Source organism: Artemia sp. Qi Xiang Cuo, chromosome 21 (genome assembly GCF_049724085.1).
Source record: "Artemia sp. Qi Xiang Cuo chromosome 21, ASM4972408v1, whole genome shotgun sequence".
Taxonomy (NCBI): domain Eukaryota; kingdom Metazoa; phylum Arthropoda; class Branchiopoda; order Anostraca; family Artemiidae; genus Artemia; species Artemia sp. Qi Xiang Cuo.
In genome coordinates, this window is record NC_142814.1 from 9,141,877 (window position 1) to 9,164,390 (window position 22,514).

Below are 22,514 nucleotides of genomic sequence, written 5' to 3' on the forward strand. Positions count from 1 at the left end.
GAGGAGGCAGCTCACTTCATATACTGGATAATTTCCGTTCGTCTTAGTTTTCAAAGATGATCCTTATTTCTGGCTGAAAATGCTTATTTTTTAATTTAATTGGGATTAAAAGTCAGTCTAGCATAAAGAGCAAGGTATTTCGGAGGAAGCATCTCACTTCATATACGGGATAATTTCCATTCGTCTTAGTTTTTAACGATGCTCCTTATTTCTAGTTGAAAATGCTTATTTTTTAATTTTATTGGGATGAAAAGTCAAAGCCTAGCATACAGAGCAAGGTATTTAGGAGGGGGTATCTCACTTCATATACGCGATAATTTCAATTCGTCTTAGTTTTTAACGATGCTCCTTATTTCCAGTTGAAAATGCTTATTTTTTAATTTAATTGGGATGAATAGTCAAAGTCTACCATAAAGAGCAAGGTATTTAGGAGGGTGCAGTTCACTTCATATACCGGATAATTTCCATTCTTCTTAGTTTTTAACGATGCTCCTTATTTCCAGTTGAAAATGCTTATTTTTTAAATTAATTGGGATGAACAGTCAAAGTCTAGCATAAAGAGCAATGTATTTAGGATGGTGCAGTTCACTTCATATACGGGATAATTTCTATTCGTCGTAGTGTTTAATGATGCTCCTTATTTCTAGTTGAAAATTCTTATTTTTTAATTTAATTTGTATGAAAAGTCAAAGTCTAGTATAAAGAGCAAGGTAATTTAGGAGGGTGCAGTTAACTTCATATACCGGATAATTTCTATTCGTCTTAGTTTTCATGGATGCTTATTATTTATAGTTGATAATTCTTATTTTTTAATGTATTTGGGATGAAAAGTCAAAGTCTAGCATAAAGAGCAAGGTATTTTGGAGGGTGCAGTTCACTTCATATACCGGATAATTTCTATTCGTCTTAGTTTTTAACGATGCTACTTATTTCAAGTTTAAAATTCTTATTTTTAAGTTTAATTGTGATTAAAAGTCGAAGTATTTCATAAAAAGCAATAGATTTTAGATGGTGTAGCTCGCTTTATATACCGAATGCATTCAGTTCGTCGTAGTTTTTAACGATGCTTCTTACTTCCAGCTGAAAGAACTTTTTTTTAAATTTTATTCATGTGAAAATTCAAAGTCTAGTATAAAGAGCAAGGTATTTAGGAGGGTGCAGTTCACTTCATATACCGGATAATTTCTATTCGTCTTAGTTTTTAATGATGCTAATTATTTCCAGTTGAAAATGCTTATTTTTTAATGTAATTGGGATGAAAAGTCAAAGTCTAGCATAAAGAGCAGGATATTTTGGAGGGGGCAGCTCACTTCATATACGGGATAATTTCCATTCGTCTTACTTTTTAATGATGCTCCTTATATCCAGTTGAAAATGCTTATTTTTTAATTTAATTGGGATGAAAAGTCAAAGTCTAGCATAAAGAGCAAGGTATTTCGGAGGGGGCAGCTCTCTTCATATACGGGATAATTTCCATTCGTCTTAGTTTTTAACGATGCTTCTTATTTCCAGTTGAAAATGCTTATTTTTTAATTTAATTGGGATGAGAAGTCAAAGTTTAGCATAAAGAGCAAGGTGTTTCGGAGGGGACAGCTAGCTTGATATAAGTGATAATTTCAATTTGTCTTAGTTTTTAATGATGCTCCTTCTTTCTAGTTGAAAATGATTATTTTTTAATTTAATTGGGGTGAAAAGTCAAAGTCAAGCACAAAGAGCAAGGTATTTTGGAGGGGGCATCTCACTTCATATATGGGATAATTTGCATTCGTCTTAGTTTTTAACGATGCTCCTTATTTCTGGTTGAAAATGCTTATTTTTTAATTTAATTGGGATGAAAAGTCAAAGTCTAGCATAAAGAGCAAGGTATTTCGGAGGAGGCAGCTCTCTTCATATACGGGATAATTTATATTCCTCTTAGTTTTTAACGATGCCCCTTATTTCCAGTTGAAAATACTTATTTTTTAATTTAATTGGGATGAAAAGTCAAAGTCCAGTATAAAGAGCAAGGTATTTCGGAGGGGGCAGCTCACTTCATATACGGGATAATTTCCATTCGTCTTAGTTTTTAGCGATGCTCCTTATTTTTAGTTGAAAATGCTTATTTTTTAATTTAATTGTGATGAAAAGTCAAAGTCTAGCATAAGGAGCAAGGTATTTCGGAGGGGGCAGCTCGCTTCATATACGAGATAATTTGCATTCGTCTTAGTTTTTAAAGATGCTACTTATCTCTAGTTGAAAATGCTTTTTTTTTTAATTTAATTGGGATGAAAAGTCAAAGTCTAGCATAAAGAGCAAGGTATTTCGGAGGGGGCATCTCACTTCATATACGCGATAATTTCCATTCGTCTTAGTTTTTAACGATGCTCCTTATTTCTGGTTGAAAATGCTTATTTTTTAATTTAATTGGGATAAAAAGTCAAAGTCTAGCATAAAGAGCAAGGTATTTCGGAGGGGGCATCTCACTTCATATACGAGATAATTTGCATTCGTCTTAGTTTTTAACGATGTTCCTTATTTCTAGTTCAAAATGCTTGTTTTTTCATTTCATTGGGATGAAAAGTCAGTCTAGCATAAAGTGCGAGGTATTTCGGAGGGTACAGTTCACTTCATATACCGGATAATTTCTATTCATCTTAGTTTTTAATGATGCTCCTTATTTCTAGTTGAAAATGCTTATTTTTTAATTTAATTGGGATGAAAAGTCAAAGTCTAGCATAAAGAGCAATGTATTTAGGAGGGCGCAGTTCACTTCATATACCGGATAATTTCTATTCGTCTTAGTTTTTAATGATGCTAATTATTTCTAGTTGAAAATACTTATTTTTTAATGTAATTGGGGTGAAAAGTCAAAGTCTAGCATAAAGAGCAAGGTATTTAGGAGGGTGCAGTTCACTTCATATACCGGATAATTTCTATTCGTCTTAGTTTTTAACGATGCTCCAGATTTCCAGTTGAAAATGCTTATTTTTTAATTTAATTGGGATGAAAAGTCAAAGTCCAGCATAAAGAGCAAGGTATTTTTGAGGGGGCATCTCACTTCATATACGGGATAATTTCCATTCGTCTTAGTTTTTAATGATGCTCCTTATTTCTAGTTGAAAATGCTTATTTTTTAATTTAATTGGGATGAAAAGTCAAAGTCTACCATAAAGAGCAAGGTATTTAGGAGGGTGCAGTTCACTTCATATACAGGATAATTTCTCTTCGTCTTAGTTTTTAATGATGCTCCTTATTACTAGTTGAAAATGCTTATTTTTTAATTTTATTGGGGTAAAAAGTCAAAGTGTATTATAAAGAGCAAGGTATTTAGGAGGGTACAGTTCAATTCATATACCGGATATTTTCTATTCGTCGTAGTTTTTATTGATGCTAATTATTTCTAGTTGATAATGCTTATTTTTTAATGTAATTGGGATGAAAAGTCAAAGTCTAGCATAAAGAGCAAGATATTTAGGAGGGTGTAGTTCACTTCATATACCGGATAATTTCTATTCGTCTTAGTTTTTAACGATGTTCCTTATATCCAGTTTAAAATAATTATTTTTATATTTAATTGGGATGAAAAGTCAAAGTTCACCATAAAGGGCAAGATATTTCGGAGGGGGCAGCTCGCTTTATATACGGGATAATTTGCATTCGTCTTAGTTTTTAATGATGCTCCTTATATCCAGTTGAAAATGCTTATTTTTTAATTTAATTGGGATGAAAAGTCAAAGTCTAGCATAAAGAGCAAGGTATTTCGGAGGGGGGCAGCTCACTTCATATAAAATTATATATTAAATAGCTCACTATTTAATGCCCCCTCTGCCCCCGGAGGGGGCATTAAATAATGGAATTTGTGAGGAAATTGCTCTACCTTGCACACACACACAGAGACATTGTTACTTACTTACAATTTTTTCATAATTTCTTGAATGAAATTTCTCTATTGTGTATGCAAGAGGTGACTTCTAAAAAAATAAGCATTTTCAAGTAGAAATAAGGAGCATCATTAAAACTAAGACAAATATAAATTATCCGGTATATGAAGTGAACTGCACCCTCCTAAATACCATGCTCTTTATGCTAGACTTTAACTTTTCATCCAAATTAAATTAAAAAATAAGCATTTTCAACTGGAACTAAGGAACATCATTAAAAACTAAAACGAATGCAAATTATCCCGTATATGAAGCAAGCTGCCCCCTCCGAAATACCTTGCTTTTTATGCTAGACTTTGACTTTTCATCCCAATTAAATTAAAAAATAAGCATTTTCAACTAGAAATAAGGAGCATCGTTAAAAACTAAGACGACTAGAAATTATCCCGTATATGAAGTGAACTGCACCCTCCTAAATACATTGTTCTTTATGCTAGACTTTGACTTTTAATCTCAATTAAATTAAAAAATAAGCATTTTCAACTAGAAATAAGGAGCATCGTTAAAAACTAAGACGAATGGAAATTATCCCGTATATTAAGCGAGCTGCCCCCTCCGAAATATCATGCTCCTTATGCTAGACTTTGACTTTTCATCCCAATTAAATTAAAAAATAAGCATTTCCAACTGGGAATAAGGAGAATCTTTAAAAACTAAGACGTATTGAAATTATCCCGTATTTGTAGGGATCTGCCCCCCTCCGAAATACCTTGCTCCTTAGTCTAGACTTTGACTTTCCATACCAATTAAATTAAAAAAAAATAAAATATTTAAACTGGAAATTAGGAACATCAATAAAAAGTAAGACGACTGCACATAATACCGTATATGAAGTGAGCTACCGCCTCCAAAACGCCTTGCTCTTTATGCTAGACTTTGACTTTTCATCCCAATTAAATTAAAAAATAAGCATTTTCAACTGAAAATAAGGAGCATCATTAAAAACTAAGACGAATAGAAATTATCCCGTATATGAAGTGAGCTGCCCCCTCCTACATACCGTGCTCTTTATGCTAGACTTTGACTTTTCATCCCAATTACATTAGAAAATAAGCATTTTCAACTAGAAATAAGGAGCATCATTAAAAACTACGACGAATAGAAATTATCCAGTATATGAAGTGAACTGCACCCTCCTAAATACATTGCTCCTCATGCTAGACTTTGACTTTTTATCCCAATTAAATAAAAAAATACGCATTTTCAACTAGTAATAAGGAGCATCATTAAAACTAAGACGAATAGAAATTATCATGTATATGCAACAAGATGTACCCTCCTAAATACATCGCTTTTCATGCTAGACTTCGACTTTTCATCACAATTAAATTAAAAAATAAGCATTTTCAACTGGAAATAAGGAGCATCGTTAAAAACTAATACGAATGGAAATTATCCCGTATATGAAGTGAGCTGCCCCCTCCGAAATATCTTGCTCTTTATATTGGACTTTGACTTTTCATCCCAATTACATTAAACAAATAAGCATTTTCAACTAGAAATAAGGAACATCGTTAAAAACTAAGACGAATGTAAATTATCCCGTATATGAAGTGAGCTGCCCCCTCCGAAATACCTTGCTCCTTATTCTAGACTTTGACTTTTCATCCCAATTAAATTAAAAAATAAGCATTTTCAACTAGAAATAAGGAGCATCATTAAAAACTATGACGAATAAAAATTATCCCGCATATGAAGTGAGCTGCCTCCCCCCCCCTCCGAAATACCTTGCTCTTTATGCTAGACTTTGACTCTTCACCCCAATTAAATTAAAAAATAAGCATTTTCAACTGGATATAAGGAGCATCATTAAAAACTAAGACGAATGGAAATTATCCCGTATATGAAGTGAGCTGCCCCCTCCAAAATATCCTGCTCTTTATGCTACACTTTGATTTTTCATCCCAATTAAATTAAAAAATAAGCATTTTCAACTGGAAATAAGGAGCATCATTAAAAACTAAGACAAATAGAAATTATCCGGTATATAAAGTGAACTGCACCCTCCTAAATATCTTGCTCTTTATGCTAGACTTTGACTTTTCATCCCAATTACATTAAAAAATAAGCATTTTCAACTAGAAATAATTAGCATCATTAAAAACTAAGACGAATAGAAATTATCCGGTATATGAAGTGAACTGTACCCTCCTAAATACATTGCTCTTTATGCTAGACTTTGACTTTTTACCTGAATTAAATTTAAAAATAAGCATTTTCAACTAGAAGTAAGATTCATCATTAAAACTACGATACATATATTTTATCGGTTACTTGAAGTAAACTATACTATCTTAACGCCATCTCATTTTATGCTAGACTGATTTTTCATTACAATGCATTGTAAAAACAATAATTTTAACAAAGACGTAAGAAACATCGTTAAAAACTAAGAAAAATGGAAATTATCCGGTATATGAAGTGAACTGCACCCTCCAAAATACCTTGCTCTTTATGCTAGACTTTGACTTTTCATCCCAAATACATTAAAAAATAAGCATTTTCAACTAGAAATAATTAGCATCATTAAAAACTAAGACGAATAGAAATTATCCGGTATATGAAGTGAACTGCGCCCTCCTAAATACATTGCTCTTTATACTATACTTTGACTTTTCATCCCAATTTAATTAAAAATTAAGCATTTTCATCTAGAAATAAGGAGCATCATTAAAAACTAAGACGAATAGAAATTATCCGGTATATGAAGTGAACTGCACCCTCCTAAATACCTTGCTCTTTATGGTAGACTTAGACTTTTCATCCCAATTAAATTAAAAAATAAGCATTTTCAACTCGAAATAAGGAGAATAGTTAAAAACTAAGACGAATAGAAATTATCCGGTATATGAAGTGAACTACACCCTCCTAAATACATTGCTTTTTATGCTAGACTTTGACTTTTCATCCCAATTAAATTAAAAAATAAGCATTTTCAACTAGAAATAAGGAAAATCGTTAAAAACTAAGATGAATGAAAATTATCTCTATATTAAGAGAGATACCCCCTCCGAAATAACTTGCTCTTTATGCTGGACTTTGACTTTTCATCCCAATTAAATTAAAAAATAAGCATTTTCAACCAGAAATAAAGAGCATCGTTAAAAACTAAGACGAATGGAAATTATCCCGTATATGAAGTGAGATGCCCCCTCCGAAATAACTTGCTCTTTATGCTAGACTTTGACTTTTAATCCCAATTAAATTAAAAAATAAGCATTATCAACAAGAAATAAGGAGCATCTTTAAAAACTAAGACGAATGGAAATTATCCCGTATATGAAGTGAGATACCCCCTCCGAAATAACTTGCTGTTTATGCTAGACTTTGACTTTTTATCCCAATTAAATTAAAAAATAATCATTTTTAACTAGAAATAAGGAGCATCATTAAAAACTAAGACGAATTCTAATTATCCCGTATTTGAAGCGAGCTGCCCCCTCCGTATTACCTTGATCCTTATGCTAGACTTTGACTTTTCATCCCAATTAAATTAAAAAATAAGCATTTTCGACTAGAAATAAGGAGCATCGTTAAAATCTAAGACGAATGGAAATTATCCCGTATATGAAGTGAGCTGCACCCACCGAAATACCTTGCTCTTTATGCTATACTTTGACTTTTCACCCCAATTAAATTAAAAAAATATTCATTTTCAACTAGAGAAAAAGAGCATCATTAAAAACTAAGACGAATCGAAATTATCCCGTATATGAAGTGAGCTACCCCCTCCGAAATATCTTGCTCTTTATGCTAGACTTTGACTTTTCATCCCAATTAAATTAAAAATAAGCATTTTCAACTAGAAATAAGGAGCATCGTTAAAAACTAAGACAAAAGGAAATTATTCCGTATATGAAGTGAGCTGCCCCACCGAAAAACATAGCTCTTTATGCTAGACTTTGACATTTCACTACAATTAAATTAAAAAATACTCTTTTTCAACTTGAAAGAAGGAACATCAATAAAAACTTCGACAACTGCACATTATCCCATATAGGTAGCAAGTTGCCCCTCCAAAACACATTGCCCGTTATGCTTGACTTTGACTTTTCACCCCAATTAAATTAAAAAATAAGCATTTTCAACTAGAAATAAGGAACATCGTTAAAAACTAAGATGAATGTAAATTATCCCGTATATGAAGTGAGCTGCCCCCTCCTAAATAACTTGCTCCTTATGCTAGACTTTGACTTTTCATCCCAATTAAATTAAAAAATAAGCATTTTCAACTAGAAATAAGGAGCATCATTAAAAACTATGACGAATAAAAATTATCCCGCATATGAAGTTAGCTGCCTCCCCCCCCCTCCGAAATACCTTGCTCTTTATGCTCGACTTTGACTCTTCACCCCAATTAAATTAAAAAATAAGCATTTTCAACTGGATATAAGGAGCATCATTAAAAACTAAGACGAATGGAAATTATCCCGTATATGAAGTGAGCTGCCCCCTCCAAAATATCCTGCTCTTTATGCTACACTTTGATTTTTCATCCCAATTAAATTAAAAAATAAGCATTTTCAACTGGAAATAAGGAGCATCATTAAAAACTAAGACAAATAGAAATTATCCGGTATATAAAGTGAACTGCACCCTCCTAAATACCTTGCTCTTTATGCTAGACTTTGACTTTTCATCCCAATTAAATTAAAAAATAAGCATTTTCAACTAGAAATAATTAGCATCATTGAAAACTACGACGAATAGAAATTATCCGGTATATGAATTGAACGGTACCCTCCTAATTCCTTGCTATTTATGATAGACTTTGACTTTTCACACGATTTAAATATAAAAATAAGAATTTTCAGCTGGAAGTATGGAGCATCATTAAAAACTACGATGAATAGAATTTACCCCGTATATGAAGCGAGCGTCACCCTCCTAAATCCACTGCACTTTATGCTAGACTGACTTTTCATCCCAATGAAATTAAAAAATAAGAATTTTCAACTAGAAATAAGGAGCATCGTTAAAAACTAAGACGAATAGAAATTATCCGGTATATGAAGTGAACTGCACCCTCCAAAATACCTTGCTCTTTATGCTAGACTTTGACTTTTCATCCCAAATACATTAAAAAATAAGCATTTTCAACTAGAAATAATTAGCATCATTAAAAACTAAGACGAATAGAAATTATCCGGTATATGAAGTGAACTGCACCCTCCTAAATACATTGCTCTTTATACTATACTTTGACTTTTCATCCCAATTTAATTAAAAATTAAGCATTTTCATCTAGAAATAAGGAGCATCATTAAAAACTAAGACGAATAGAATTTATCCGGTATATGAAGTGAACTGCACCCTCCTAAATACCTTGCTCTTTATGCTAGACTTAGACTTTTCATCCCAATTAAATTAAAAAATAAGCATTTTCAACTAGAAATAAGGAGAATAGTTAAAAACTAAGACGAATAGAAATTATCCGGTATATGAAGTGAACTACACCCTCCTAAATACATTGCTTTTTATGCTAGACTTTGACTTTTCATCCCAATTAAATTAAAAAATAAGCATTTTCAACTAGAAATAAGGAAAATCGTTAAAAACTAAGATGAATGAAAATTATCCCTATATGAAGTGAGATGCCCCCTCCGAAATAACTTGCTATTTATGCTGGACTTTGACTTTTAATCCCAATTAAATTAAAAAATAAGCATTTTCAACCAGAAATAAGGAGCATCGTTAAAAACTAAGACGAATGGAAATTATCCCGTATATGAAGTGAGATACCCCTCCAAAATACCTTGCTCTGTATGCTAGACTTTGACTTTTCATCTCAATTAAGTTAAAAAATAAGCATTTTCAACCAGAAATAAGGAGCATAGTTAAAAACTAAGACGAATGGAAATTATCCCGTATATGAAGTGAGATACCCCCTCCGAAATACCTTGCTGTTTATGCTAGACTTTGACTTTTCATCCCAATTAAATTATAAAATAAGTATTTTCAACTAGAAATAAGGAGCATCATTAAAAACTAAGACGAATGCAAATTACCCCGTATATGAAGAGAGCTGCCCCCTCTGAAATACCTTGCTCCTTATGCTAGACTTTGACTTTTCATCCCAATTAAATTAAAAAATAAGCATTTTCAACTAGAAATAAGGAGCATCGTTAAAAACTAAGACGAATGGAAATTATACCGTATATGAAGTGAGATTCCCCCACCGAAATACCTTGCTCTTTATGCTAGACTTTGACTTTTCACCCCAATTAAATTAAAAAATAATCATTTTTAACTAGAAATAAAGAGCATCGTTAAAAACTAAGACGAATGGAAATTATCCGGTATATGAAGTCAGCTACCCCCTCCAAAATATCTTACTCCTTATGTTAGACTTTGACTTTTCATCCCAATTAAATTAAAAATAAGCATTTTCAACTAGAAATAAGGAGCATCGTTAAAAACTAAGACGAAAGGAAATTATCCCGTATATGAAGTGAGCTGCCCCCACCGAAATACCTTGCTCTTTATGCTAGACTTTGACTTTACATCCCAATTAAATTAAAAAATAAGCATTTTCAACTGGAAATAAGGAGCATCATTAAAAACTAAGACGAATGCAAATTATCCCGTATATGAAGCGAGCTGCCCCCTCCGAAATACCTTGCTCTTTATGCTAGACTTTGACTTTTCACCCCAATTAAATTAAAAAATAAGCATTTTCAACTAGAAATAAGGAGCATCGTTAAAAACTAAGACGAATGGAAATTATCCCGTATATGAAGTGAGCTGCCCCCTCCGAAATAACTTGCTCCTTATGCTAGACTTTGACTTTACATCCAAATTAAATTAAAAAATAATCATTTTCAACTGGAAATAAGAAGAATCTTTAAAAACTACGATGAATGCAAATTATCACGGATATGAAGCGAGCTGCTCCCACCGAAATAACGTGCTCCTTACGCTGGACTATGACTTTCATCCCAATTATGTTAAAAAATTATCATTTCCAACTAGGAGTAAGGAGAATATATAAAATCTAAGACGAAGGAACATTATCCCGTATATGAAGCGAGATGCCCCCCTCCGAAATATCTTGCTCATTAAGCTAGACTTCGACTTTTCATCCCAATTAAATTAAAAAATATACATTTTCAGCTAGAAATAAGAAGTATCTTTAAAAACTACGACGAATATAAATTATACCGTATATGAAGCGAGCTGCCCCCTCCGAAATACCTTGCTCTTTATGCTAAACTTTGACTTTTCATCTCAATTAAATTAAAAAATAAGCAAGCTGTCTCTGATTGGCCCTAAAAAAATGGGTGTTGTCTAAAAAATCAGTGCCTTGCAAACACACACACACACAGACACATTGTTACTTACGTACAATTTTTTCATAATTTCTTGAAGGAAATTTCTGCATTGTGTATACAAGCGGTGACTTCAAGAAAGAGTTTGTTACCTATTTACAATTTCTTCATAATTTCTTGAATGAAATTTCCGTATTGTGTATCCAATAGGTGAAAAAAATAAATATTTTATTACTTACTTGCGATTTTATAATGATTTCTTGAATTAAATAACTGTATTGTGTCCAGGAAGCGACTTGAAGAAAGCGATTGTTACTTACTTACAATTTCTTCATAATTTAATGAAATGAATAGAACTATTCTAAAGAATAAATACGGGTTAAGCTTAAAGATATTTATTGCTTAAACGTATTAACAGATTTTTTTTTTGAGAAAAAATCAACAACACATGTTTACATCTAGGTTTATTTTCCATGTGAAATATCCATTATTTTATAAAGTTTCAACTATTACCTACACTTGAAATTTATTCCGAATATTAATAGGGGGCCACCCCCTTCCTTCCAACTGCTCTTTTTTTCTCTACAACAATTACCTCCTTTAGTAAATACACACGCGTACATAAAATGACCGTCTCATAAACTTTCTAATCGAAACAGCTGTTATGGACATGTGGAATTTATCTGCACATTCTTGTGAAATTCATTGTGCAATTGATATCAATAGCAAAAAAAAAAAAAAAAATCAGAAACCGCTCTTGATAGCACATAATTCAAAGAAATGAAACAGTGGATAACGCAATTTGACAATCTCTAGTTTTCGATTTTAAAAAAACAAAAACAGTCTAATTCTCTTATACAGCCTTGACTATAGCTTCAAAACATGCTTGGCCACTTTGTAGGTAAAGGATTGGTCGCTTTTTAAAATGTCCACGTGTAACTGTAGTGTCTTAGGCGTGGGTTTTTTTGTCCTTTTCCTTGTCCCTTTCATTTCAATAGCATGGATACTATGTATATTCATGTGCAATTCCATGTATTTTTTCAATCAATAGATACATTACTACTCACATAGTTGTTACTTCGGCTAGGTTTATACAATTAATGAAACTTTTAAACAAGGCAGACAAATGTGGTGCTATGTCTTAGGGAATTCTGATTTTATTCACAATGGGATGAAAGAAGAAAAAAGTTTAAATTTTTAAGTTTTGCAATTTGTCCTCCATAAAGCCTCCCAAAGTTTTATCAATTTGAAAATAATTTTCTGAACACGAATAGCCCTTTATTCTGATATTCATTTCATTCATTCCTTGATATTAATTTCTGCCTCAACCCCCCCCCCCCCGTATATATCTCCTTGAATCAAGGGTTAGCAGTATGCACACCACTAATGGATTCTCAGAGCATGTTTTCATATTATTTTTATTATTGGGGGAGGAGCAGTGGTGTCAACTCACAAAAAATATATAGGTCGCAAAATGTGTTTCTCAAAAGCAAGGGAGGGGGAGTTTTCATTTTTTCAGTGAAAATACTATAAACGGACATTTTTCAATGAAAATACCCCCAAAAAGGTATTTTTAAAAATCTAGGGGAGAAAATCTAGGGATCAACCTCCCAACTGCTGCACTCCAATTGACGCCACCGAGGGCAAATAATAAAGAGAAAGTTTCATTTGATAATCTGAATAAGAAGTGACCAGGAACTGAGAAAAATAAAAAAAAAAATGGGAGGGGGCTGGACCCTCACTGGAACTCATCGTAAACGAGTCATGCCACAGTCACACTTGCTCAAAAAAAGCCAAGATTTTTTTAACGATGTGTTTTTCCTAGAATTTGACGTGAAACTAGTAATACAGAACTGAAAATTGAACTGGTAATAAATTGGTTTGAAAGAGACTTAAGAAAGCCTGAAAAAGACTTGGTCCGAAAAAGACGGTATCAAAAGACTTTGTATCTTTAACAAGATTTATTGGACAAGTCCAATAATAGCTATTTCAAGCATCAATCTTTTCTAATTTCAAAACAATGTTGCCTAATCCATCGCTGTCATTGCCCTGTGGTTTGGGCTTCAGTCTCTTCAAAACGATGAATTTTTACCGGCAGAGCCTTTTTAGAAAGACTTTTGACCTTGAACATTAAGATGTAGCTAAAAACGTCCGGGTGACAGTCGACGCAACACAGGGGTGAAAATTCACGAAAATGTAGAGGGGGAAGGATTTTTTTCTTATCAGAATACACAAAAATATATTTTTTTTTCTACGATGCATTTTAGTTGTTGGGGTGGAGTAGCTGACGCCTCAACATAACAGTTCAACTGAAACACTCCAGTAAATATTTTTCTAAATATTTTCAATATAGTAGTGTAAACAAAGTACACTTATAAATATCCCCTTTCACAAGGGGGTAAGAGGGTAAAAAACCATGTTCAATAGCAACAAAATATACCTAACAGAATGGACTTTCAAGGGAAGGGGCAAACAGTCATTTTTCCTAGAACAAAAATTCTGATAGGCTCGCTTTAAAGTACTCCTATTCACATGAGTTATATTTTCGAATACTCTCTAGTGTTACAAAACCTAAACAAATTTCTCGAGGAAGCCTGATTTCTCCCGAAGCATTGCTTACTAGATTTAATTTAATTTAGTATAGGGCAGAGGGGCAAGAACAAAGAATTGTGAGTGGGATGCGATTTTTGAAAATACCACTGAGCTACAGATCAAGAATCGAGCTGTTCTGGGAAGGAAATTACTTTAAAGGGGGTTCCGGATTTTGAATATACCTAACTTTTCAAGAAACTTTTTCTGCGTGTGCAACGAGGTCCCTATCGTTTACCCATCAATTATGATGGCTACTTTTCGTTGAGGATGAAATTTATTTTTAAAGCGTAATTGGCAAGTCAAACTTCAAACAGGACCCATAAGCAAGATGTCTATGTTGGCTAGTAAACAAATAAGAAAGGAAAGGAACGAAGATTGATATATACAAAAAAATGTTTGAAAGTTTATAAGACAAATAGACAAGCCAAGTCTAAAACGTCAAAACCAGTAGAACCTTTTTTCCTAAGGAACTTTCTAGAAACATATTAGAGAACTTTGCATCCAATCAGACATACCAGCGAATATTTAGATTGCGAAGTCATTTTGTTGCTTTCTGTAGTTCATTGGCGCTATTTTAATTCTAAACGCGCCAATCAGATATTCATTTTCCACTACTTTTATTCTAAAAAAATATATCGATGAAGCAAAATTACATGGTAAAAAGTTTCAAACTCCCAAAAGGTGACAAATTTGTGAACAACATTGCTATGATAATGCTAAGTATGATGAAGAAGAAGAAAGACCCGTACTGTCGTTCAAGGCCAAACACGAATCTTAAAATATCTCACATAGGTACAGAATATTTTAATGTAGCAACTTATTCTTGAAGTATTTGAGCAAAAAGTGCATTTCAAGGAACTTATAGCCACTGTATATAAATAATATACAGTAAGATCACAGCTCAGTAATTTTTGGCTACTACATTCCCGGCACGTACAAACAGTTCCTCCCATTTAGTCTGCCATCAGCGGTCCAGTGTATACGTATTACCCTGGAACACGTTTTTTCGTAGCAACTTTCTCAAAATGCCTTTGAAGCCAACTCAAGACTTCGAAACCTACTTGTAATTTCTATAAACATCTAATAATAACATTACACTACTAATTACCAGTTTTCATATAAGTATTGGAATTAATTAATTTAAAATTAGATTCTTTAAATTTAGTATTACAAAGGTGAAGCCAAGTTTCGCGTTCAAGAGAAATCTGACTTGTCCACCCGTGAAAAATCGAATGTCGCTTATATTTATACTTTATACTTTTAATGTTCTCCGGAGCACTTGCATCTTGGCCCGGCTTTGCATAATGGTTGAGATAAGGAATGATCATACTGTATTATATTTATATACAGTGCTTTTAGCATACCAAAGAAAACATCTGCACTGTATTTTTTACTAACAGTCTTTGATCAGCTCTAAATAAGATATTAACTGCTCACAGACACGCTTATTCATGTTCAGAGCCATTCAAGCGGGGGGGGGGGGGCAGAACAGCTACTCTTGTTGCCGTAACTGGGGGGGGGGTGCTGCACCTGGAGGATTGTCCACTTTGATCAGATTTGCTTATATTTGATATTTTTTATATTTTTATATACTTAAATTTATATTTTTTATACTTGTTTTGCTTATATTTGATTCGAGAGGGGGGGGGGATGTAATCAATTTCTCTACGGGCGCTATTAATTCTAGGAGCGGCTCTGTTTATGTTCATATAATCATAGGTAACGCAATCGCGCTGCATAAGTAAAGAACGATGTTGGCACAATATATTATTTTTTTTGTTACATACCAGGGCACTTCGTATCGAAGGAGTTGTCGCAGAAACTTCGAAAAAGGCTCATTCGATTGGAAATTGGAGTGGCTTGTGCCCTTTTTAATAGTCAAAAGTAATTGGAAGGCAGCAAAACACCCCTTCCACGCTCACCATTTTTCCAAAAACATACAATCAAATTTATAAATAGCAATTTTGTTCAGCGTAGTTGATTTCTAGATATAAATTATGTTTTTGAGGAGGGCACTCCTCCACACCCCTCAGGGCAAGACTTGTAAGTTATGCCCTGGGGGCATATAAGAACGATGTTGCCACAATGTATTATTTGTTACTTTTTCCTTTAGACCAAGGCACTTCGTATCGAAGAAGTTGTCGTAGAAACTTGGAAAAGGGCTCATTCAATTGGAAATTGGAATCACTTGTGCCATTTTTAATAGTCGAAAGTGATTGGAAGGCAACTAACACCCCTTCCACGCCCACCACTTCCCATAGTTTTACGCTTAGTAGATTATTTGATTTTATTTTTGCTCATTTTTTGTTTAATGGAGTTCTTTACTTTTCTTTGAAAAACTTATTTTGTGGAAACATTTTTTTTAAATTAATTCAAATAAAACGAGAGTGTTGCAAAAGTAGTAATAGATATGGAAAAGATAATGGCAAAGAAAACAAATAAATAAAATACATTCATATGGTACAGAATCTCAGATCTGGAATTGGAATATATAAATCAATACGGAACTTTTCTAGTCGATAAATACAAAGCATTGTTTTAAATGAAGATATATAAAAAAAAGATATTTTGGCACATGTAAAAGGTCTTGAGTGGCAAAATAAGTCGTCTTGAACAAATGCTATTAAAAGTCAGCCTAATAAGGCTTTACTTTTAACTTGGAGAGAAGTCAGAAAATGGGGAAACTTTCAGGGATTTTGATATGGGAAATAGGGATTTCTAGAGATTTTCCACCAACCTTTTAGGGATTGAATGAACTTAAAGTGGAAACATCGATAATATAGCGCAAGAATCAATTTTGTTAACATTCCTGTTTAACTAGTAATCACGATAAGCTATTTATTTCCGGATTTTGTCCTATTGTACATCTCCTCTTTTTTTGTCGCACTTAAATACCTTATTCCCGCACTAGTAGAATGGAAGCGCTGCCAGACAGTGTATTTCAATTATTTTTGCTCTGTCATTACTCTGCTATGCCAAATATAATAATATTATTATTACAAAATGAGCTGCAAAAAAAACTATTTGGCGATAAATGGCAAAAGTTACTCAAATGATTAGATGCTAAGAAACAGAAAAAGAAGTAAAAAGTGATTTGTTCTGGTTGATAAACGAATCCAGAGGTGGTGTGGGGGCACGTGCCCCACGCCCAGATGGTCGAAAGTTGCACTAATGCCGTAAGTGGCGGGATCGAAATATTGAGGGAGGAGCCAACATTTCCTGGTGCCACCCCACCAAAAGATTAATTCTTTATCTCCCCCTAATAAGGCTGTGTTCTGACCCAATCTTTTGGGTATACGCCTAGAGTTGGTGCTGCTGAAAAGGAAACATGCTAAGAAAACAATTCTTGATTTCATAATATGTAGAATAATTGTAGCTATCACATTGGGACTGCGATTCCACCCCACTTTAACTCCCTCCCCCTAATTTGTAAATATACAGCCCAAAATATATATGGTAAATTTTTACCAAATCATATTATTGACTTACAAATAAAGTGAATATACCATTCGATGCCTTTTTTTATGCTCTTTCCAAATATAATAATAATTTTTGTCGGTAATAAATTTCACAACTATCCCGATATATACCAAATTAGGGTATATATTTGCACATTAGGGGGGCGGGGGCAAATTTTTTTTCTGATGTAAAAGGGAGGTAAGTTTAAATGTGCAAATATATAGGCTACCCTGAATTGGTATGTAGGGGTGGGGTAGAATTCATTTCCGACAAAAATGATTATTATATTTGGAAAGAGCATAAAAAAGGCATCGAGCGGTATATTCACTTTATTTGTAAGTCAATAATATGATTTGGTAAAAATTTACCATATATATTTCCCATGATTTTGCCGTACGTCACTTTTGCTTCAACCCGTCTATTCGTAAATTGAATCAACGCTAACGAAATATAGAAACGGAAAGCACATGAGAAACATACAATAACATATATTTATCAGTATATAATATTTACATAATTATATAAATATAATTTTTCTGCATATTATGAAGTAAGAATTCTTTTCTTAGCATGTTTCCTTCTCAATAGCCCTAATTCTAGGCTTCCACCCCCTTTGGCTTACATGAAATCTTAGAAAGCTGAAAAACTCTACCTTAAGAATTTTTTCCATTTCGAACATAGTTAGAAACAGGGGGGGGGGATTCCAGAAACTCCAATAAAAACGCCCAGGTGATCCGTACTAGAAATGGTGTGCATATATGAAGTAGCCTACGACTTACCCATCTCTATCAAAAGCGGCAAAACATTGCTCCATTCTGTCTTCACCCTTTTTAATCAAGTCAAATCATGTTCTGAAAAAAGGAGTGATTCCTTCCTAATATCAACTAAACTGGTTTCTATCGTAACAGACCTGTTTTATAAAAACATCACGAGAACGTCACTATCGAAAGGGGACTCTCCATTGGTAGAGAGTGATATCGGAAACGCCCCTTTCAATATTGCGTGTCATTGCAGTTGTAGATCTTGCCTCACTAGTTTTTTTTTGGGCTTTTTATTCTAAGAGTAATAAACTTTTGTAGTTCAAAAAGTAACGAGCTATAAATAGATGCCGCAATTTCAGTTTTGTTAAACTGACAGAAACAGAATCTAACAAACCACGAATTATCTTTATAGTGATCATAAGGTTTTGTTCAGAAGGGGCACAGGTCCTCCTGCCCCCTCCCCAATTGGGCCCATGCTACTGCAACGGCGTGCTCATGATTGTACTTTTGAAGGGGCGTAACTCTTCCCAAGGGGAGGGGCTAAATATCGATATAGCCTTTATATGGTAATTACAAAGTCCTTAAAGAAAGTGTTATCTTTATAAGGGTTATCTCATTTCAGGAGGAGGCAAGGCTGTGCCCAGGATTTTTTTCCGGAGGGGGTTTTACTCATTTTTTTTTTGGGGGGGGGTGTTACACAAAAAAACCTCAAAAATCGCATACAGACTTTGTTTATGTCCATTTTTGTTACGTTTTCACGAGTCAAACAAACATTTCGGGGGGGGGGCGTTCAAACCCCCTAATCCCACCTGGATACGACCTTAGGAGGAGGGTTAGTATAAGCCTATAGAAAGGGATGAGGGGTTTGTGTCTGGTATAACTTTTCATGGACAGCTTAATAACCTAACTAAAATAAATATAGACGGTGTATTTAAATATTAGTAATATAGTTATTAACGTTAGCAAATATATTATTTAATATTAATATTAAATTATAAATTTGATATTAAATTTAAACTGCCCATTATTAACTGCCCACTTTTGTTGTCGCTTTTTGTGATTTTTCTTCAATTCTCCTTTGTCTTGTTTTCTTTGCTCCGTCATTATTTTTGTTAATTTGACGGGTAATGAGCTGTATTCGTTTACCGTAAGGGGTAGGCCTATCGTGCCTATTAGTCACGAGCAAGTCATGACAAGGGGTCATGTAATCCAGAGGGAAGCCACTGAGGCCCCTCTAAGGGATACACAAAAGGGTTGCATCCATAGGGATGCAGAAAAGGGTGGCATTCTGGCGCGCAAAGGTGGCACAAGCTTTTGCTCACAGGGAAATCATGTACATGAATCTGGTATAGAGTCTCCCAGGCTAAAAATTGAGGCAAATGAAGCAAACATATTAACAAAGTGGCTTCTAGAATATGAACTGGTAATTCATAATGGGATAGTATCTGCAGTCGATATTACCGGAGATAAGTGACGAGCAAATAAGTATTAAATTTTTGTAGCAAAATAACTTATCTCTACAACCATTGCGTTAATGCATAACAAATTATTGTTAGGTGCCCATCAAGGGTATATAAAAACGGTAGAGCGAGTACGCGAATTTGCAGTTTTTGAAAACTTGACGGTGCTTGTACAAAATTATGTCAAAAATTGTGATTCATGTCAGTAGAGAGGGGTCATGAGGTCCCGTACGAACCACGTGGTTTATGGTTTTCTCAGTGAGAATGAAAAAACAGGAATTTTCTCACTTGAAAAACCATGAATTTTGTCACAGTTATGGTTGTTCTCATGGATGGATATGTGTGTTGTTCGATTTATTTGATGTTTTTCTCGGATGTCAACATCAAATTATGGATGTTTAATGGTTTTTGTCAGTGAGAATTTGAAAAACATGAATTTTCTCACATTTATGTCTGTTTTCATGGATGTTTAATGGTTTTTGTCAGTGAGAATTTGAAAAACAGGAACATTCTCACATTTAAGTATGACAACAGCAATTCATGTCTGTTTTATGGTTTTCTCAGTGAGAATTTGAAAAACAGGAACTTTCTCACTGAGAAAACCATAAACCATGTGGTGCTGTCACGAGTCAGGACACCTGTGCTGTCGACCTCAATTCACCTATCGTGAATCAATAATTCCCCTTAGAAACAACAAATTAATTTTCCCTTTCTTGACAGATCAATCAATCAATGATATCATCTGTCAGACTTTAAAAATTTTCACATAGAAACATTTCTCCAGGAATAGATCCAAAATCATTAATGTCTTTGCCTCGGGAACAGTTCTACTGGTCGAACTCCAAAGGATATTAATAACCCCAGGCCATGGAAACAATTAGGCAAGAAACATCTTAGCGATGAATTGTTTTAGCGCGCGAGAAGGTTTCATATTAATTTGAAATGCATTAGCACAGAGATGCCAATAACAAAGGAACACGCTGAATTTGCGTTTAGGGATTATTTGGGCGAAACCGTTTTAGACAGGTTATGGAACTATTTCGGCGAAACAGATAGAGACATTTTAAAAGAAGATTTTTGAAGAGATTTTAGAAGAGAATTTAAAGGTGAAACTCTGTGGTCGTTATAATACACAAGTTTCATTTGAACAGTGTTGTGAGGTCCTCTAACCCAACCCCAAAGGGTTCCAATCCTCCTATCCCCAACCCCGAAGGAAGCCCCCGTCTTTCGTTGATGTGAGTTGTCTGAAACCTCTGATTTGGGATGTGTAGTTTGCTACTTCAGGCTTTTCTGAGCAGGATTTCTTAGCCATTCGTAGGTGTGTGTTGACTGAAACCAATACTTTGGGATGAGTAGTTTGCTATTTCAGGCTTTTATGAGCTAGGTTTCATAGCCTTTCGTTGGTGTGTGTTGAGTGAAACTTATGATTTGGGATATATAGTTTGCTTTTTGGGGGATAATTTTTCGGTCTGAAAATATCAAAAGGCCCTAACCGCTCGAATTCTGCTTCGAATGAGTCCTCATTCACCCGGATCAGTTGCCAACTGTGGCCTGTAGGCGTGGATAACAAAAAACCCTTCTATCTTGCATGGAAGGCTCAGGACTTGACGGAGAGTGCACTGACGCTTGATGGGGAGCTGATAGCTCAGATATTGCGTGAGAAGGAGCCAATGTTTGGCCTACGGCTTGTCTTGAAGGCCCAGGTAACGTCTGTTGGAGGATGGAGGGGCCGACGTTAATTTCTTGTACATGAGCTGTGACTTGTGCAGCCGGGGTAGCTTCTGAGCCCCTTGAAAAAGCTTGTGTAGGTGGGGCTTCGGCATTGAAGCTATTCACCCACTCTCTTTTTAGGGTTTGGTCAGACCGCATTGTGGCTCGATTAAGAGTGGCTTGCGTAGGTGGCTGCACTTGGGCAGGTAGTGTGGAGCTGGGGGCTTCGGCCAGCGACCATATTGGACAACTGTCGCCTTTGCAGGGGGCGCATTATTGGCCCTCGCTTTCTTGGAAGGAGGGGGCACGCATTCATCGCTATTTGCGTCAGCCATAGGGTCCGCAAATTCTTCATAATTTGCCTTAAAGAAGATAAGAAAAATCAAAATAATTTCTCCCTTTTTACAGAAAGAAATTTATTAAACATAATTTTGTTTACTTTATCACTAAGAAAGTAAAAATTTCGCGAGAAATATAGTTGACTTAGAAATCAAGCGTTTTTATTAGACAATCAGTAGTCTATAGCAATAGGATAGAAATAATTGTTTCTATTTTTTCCATTTAAATGGTCCAGTCTATATGCTTTAAATTAGATCGTTAACCCATCGACCTGTAGGCCTATATTTTGCAAACATAGGTTAAAAATGCTATTCAATTTACGCATAATATAAGCTTCATGCAACTCCTACAGACTTTTCTTTCTAGCCTTGCATATCAAACTTAAAAATCCTGGATTCACTCTCCCCTCCCGGCCACAAATTTAGGAAAATTAAGCCATCCCTCTCATAGAGTTAATCATGATTTTTATTCAAGCGAAAGGCATATCTTACTTGCTTTTATTCAAGCGAAAGGCATATCTTACTATCTTTTATTAAATCGAAAGTCATATCTTCCTAGCTTTTATTCAAATCTTATGGCTAAAATCACTAAATTATGAAGAATCAATTATCTTTTCTATTTCTAATAACAGCGCTAACCCCCCTCCCCCGCAAAATTCCGGGAGGCATGCTCCCCTCCCGGCCCCGAATTTAGGAAAATTAAGACATATCTCTCATAGTGTTAATAATGTGTTTTATTCAAGAGAAAGGCATATCTTACTAGCTTTTATTCAAGCGAAAGGCATATCTTACTAGCTTTTATTCAAATGTTATAGCTAAAATCACTAAATGATGAAGAAGCAATTATCTTTTCTATTTCTAATAAAAGCGCTAACCCCCCTCCCCACAACAAAAATCCTGGATTCACGCCTGGGAATATAAAAGAAACTTTATTGAATGCTTGAAAATAATCTGTTTCTCTTCCCAAAAATAGCGCATTGCGTCTGCGCCTAATTATTACAATTGC

The 22,514-nt window shown here is 34.3% G+C and overlaps 1 protein-coding gene across 1 annotated transcript in view; it reads right to left on the minus strand.

Moving 5' to 3' along the window:
* Positions 1 to 18,121, minus strand: part of Naam (Nicotinamide amidase) — a 102,751-nt gene extending 84,630 nt beyond the window's left edge. Inside the window, exon 1 of the mRNA XM_089106725.1 lies at positions 18,019 to 18,121. Within this exon, the coding sequence (XP_088962851.1) occupies positions 18,019 to 18,053 (35 nt within the window). The 5' untranslated portion in view covers positions 18,054 to 18,121. The remainder of the gene's footprint in view (positions 1 to 18,018) is intronic.
* Positions 18,122 to 22,514: the final 4,393 nt, after the last annotated feature.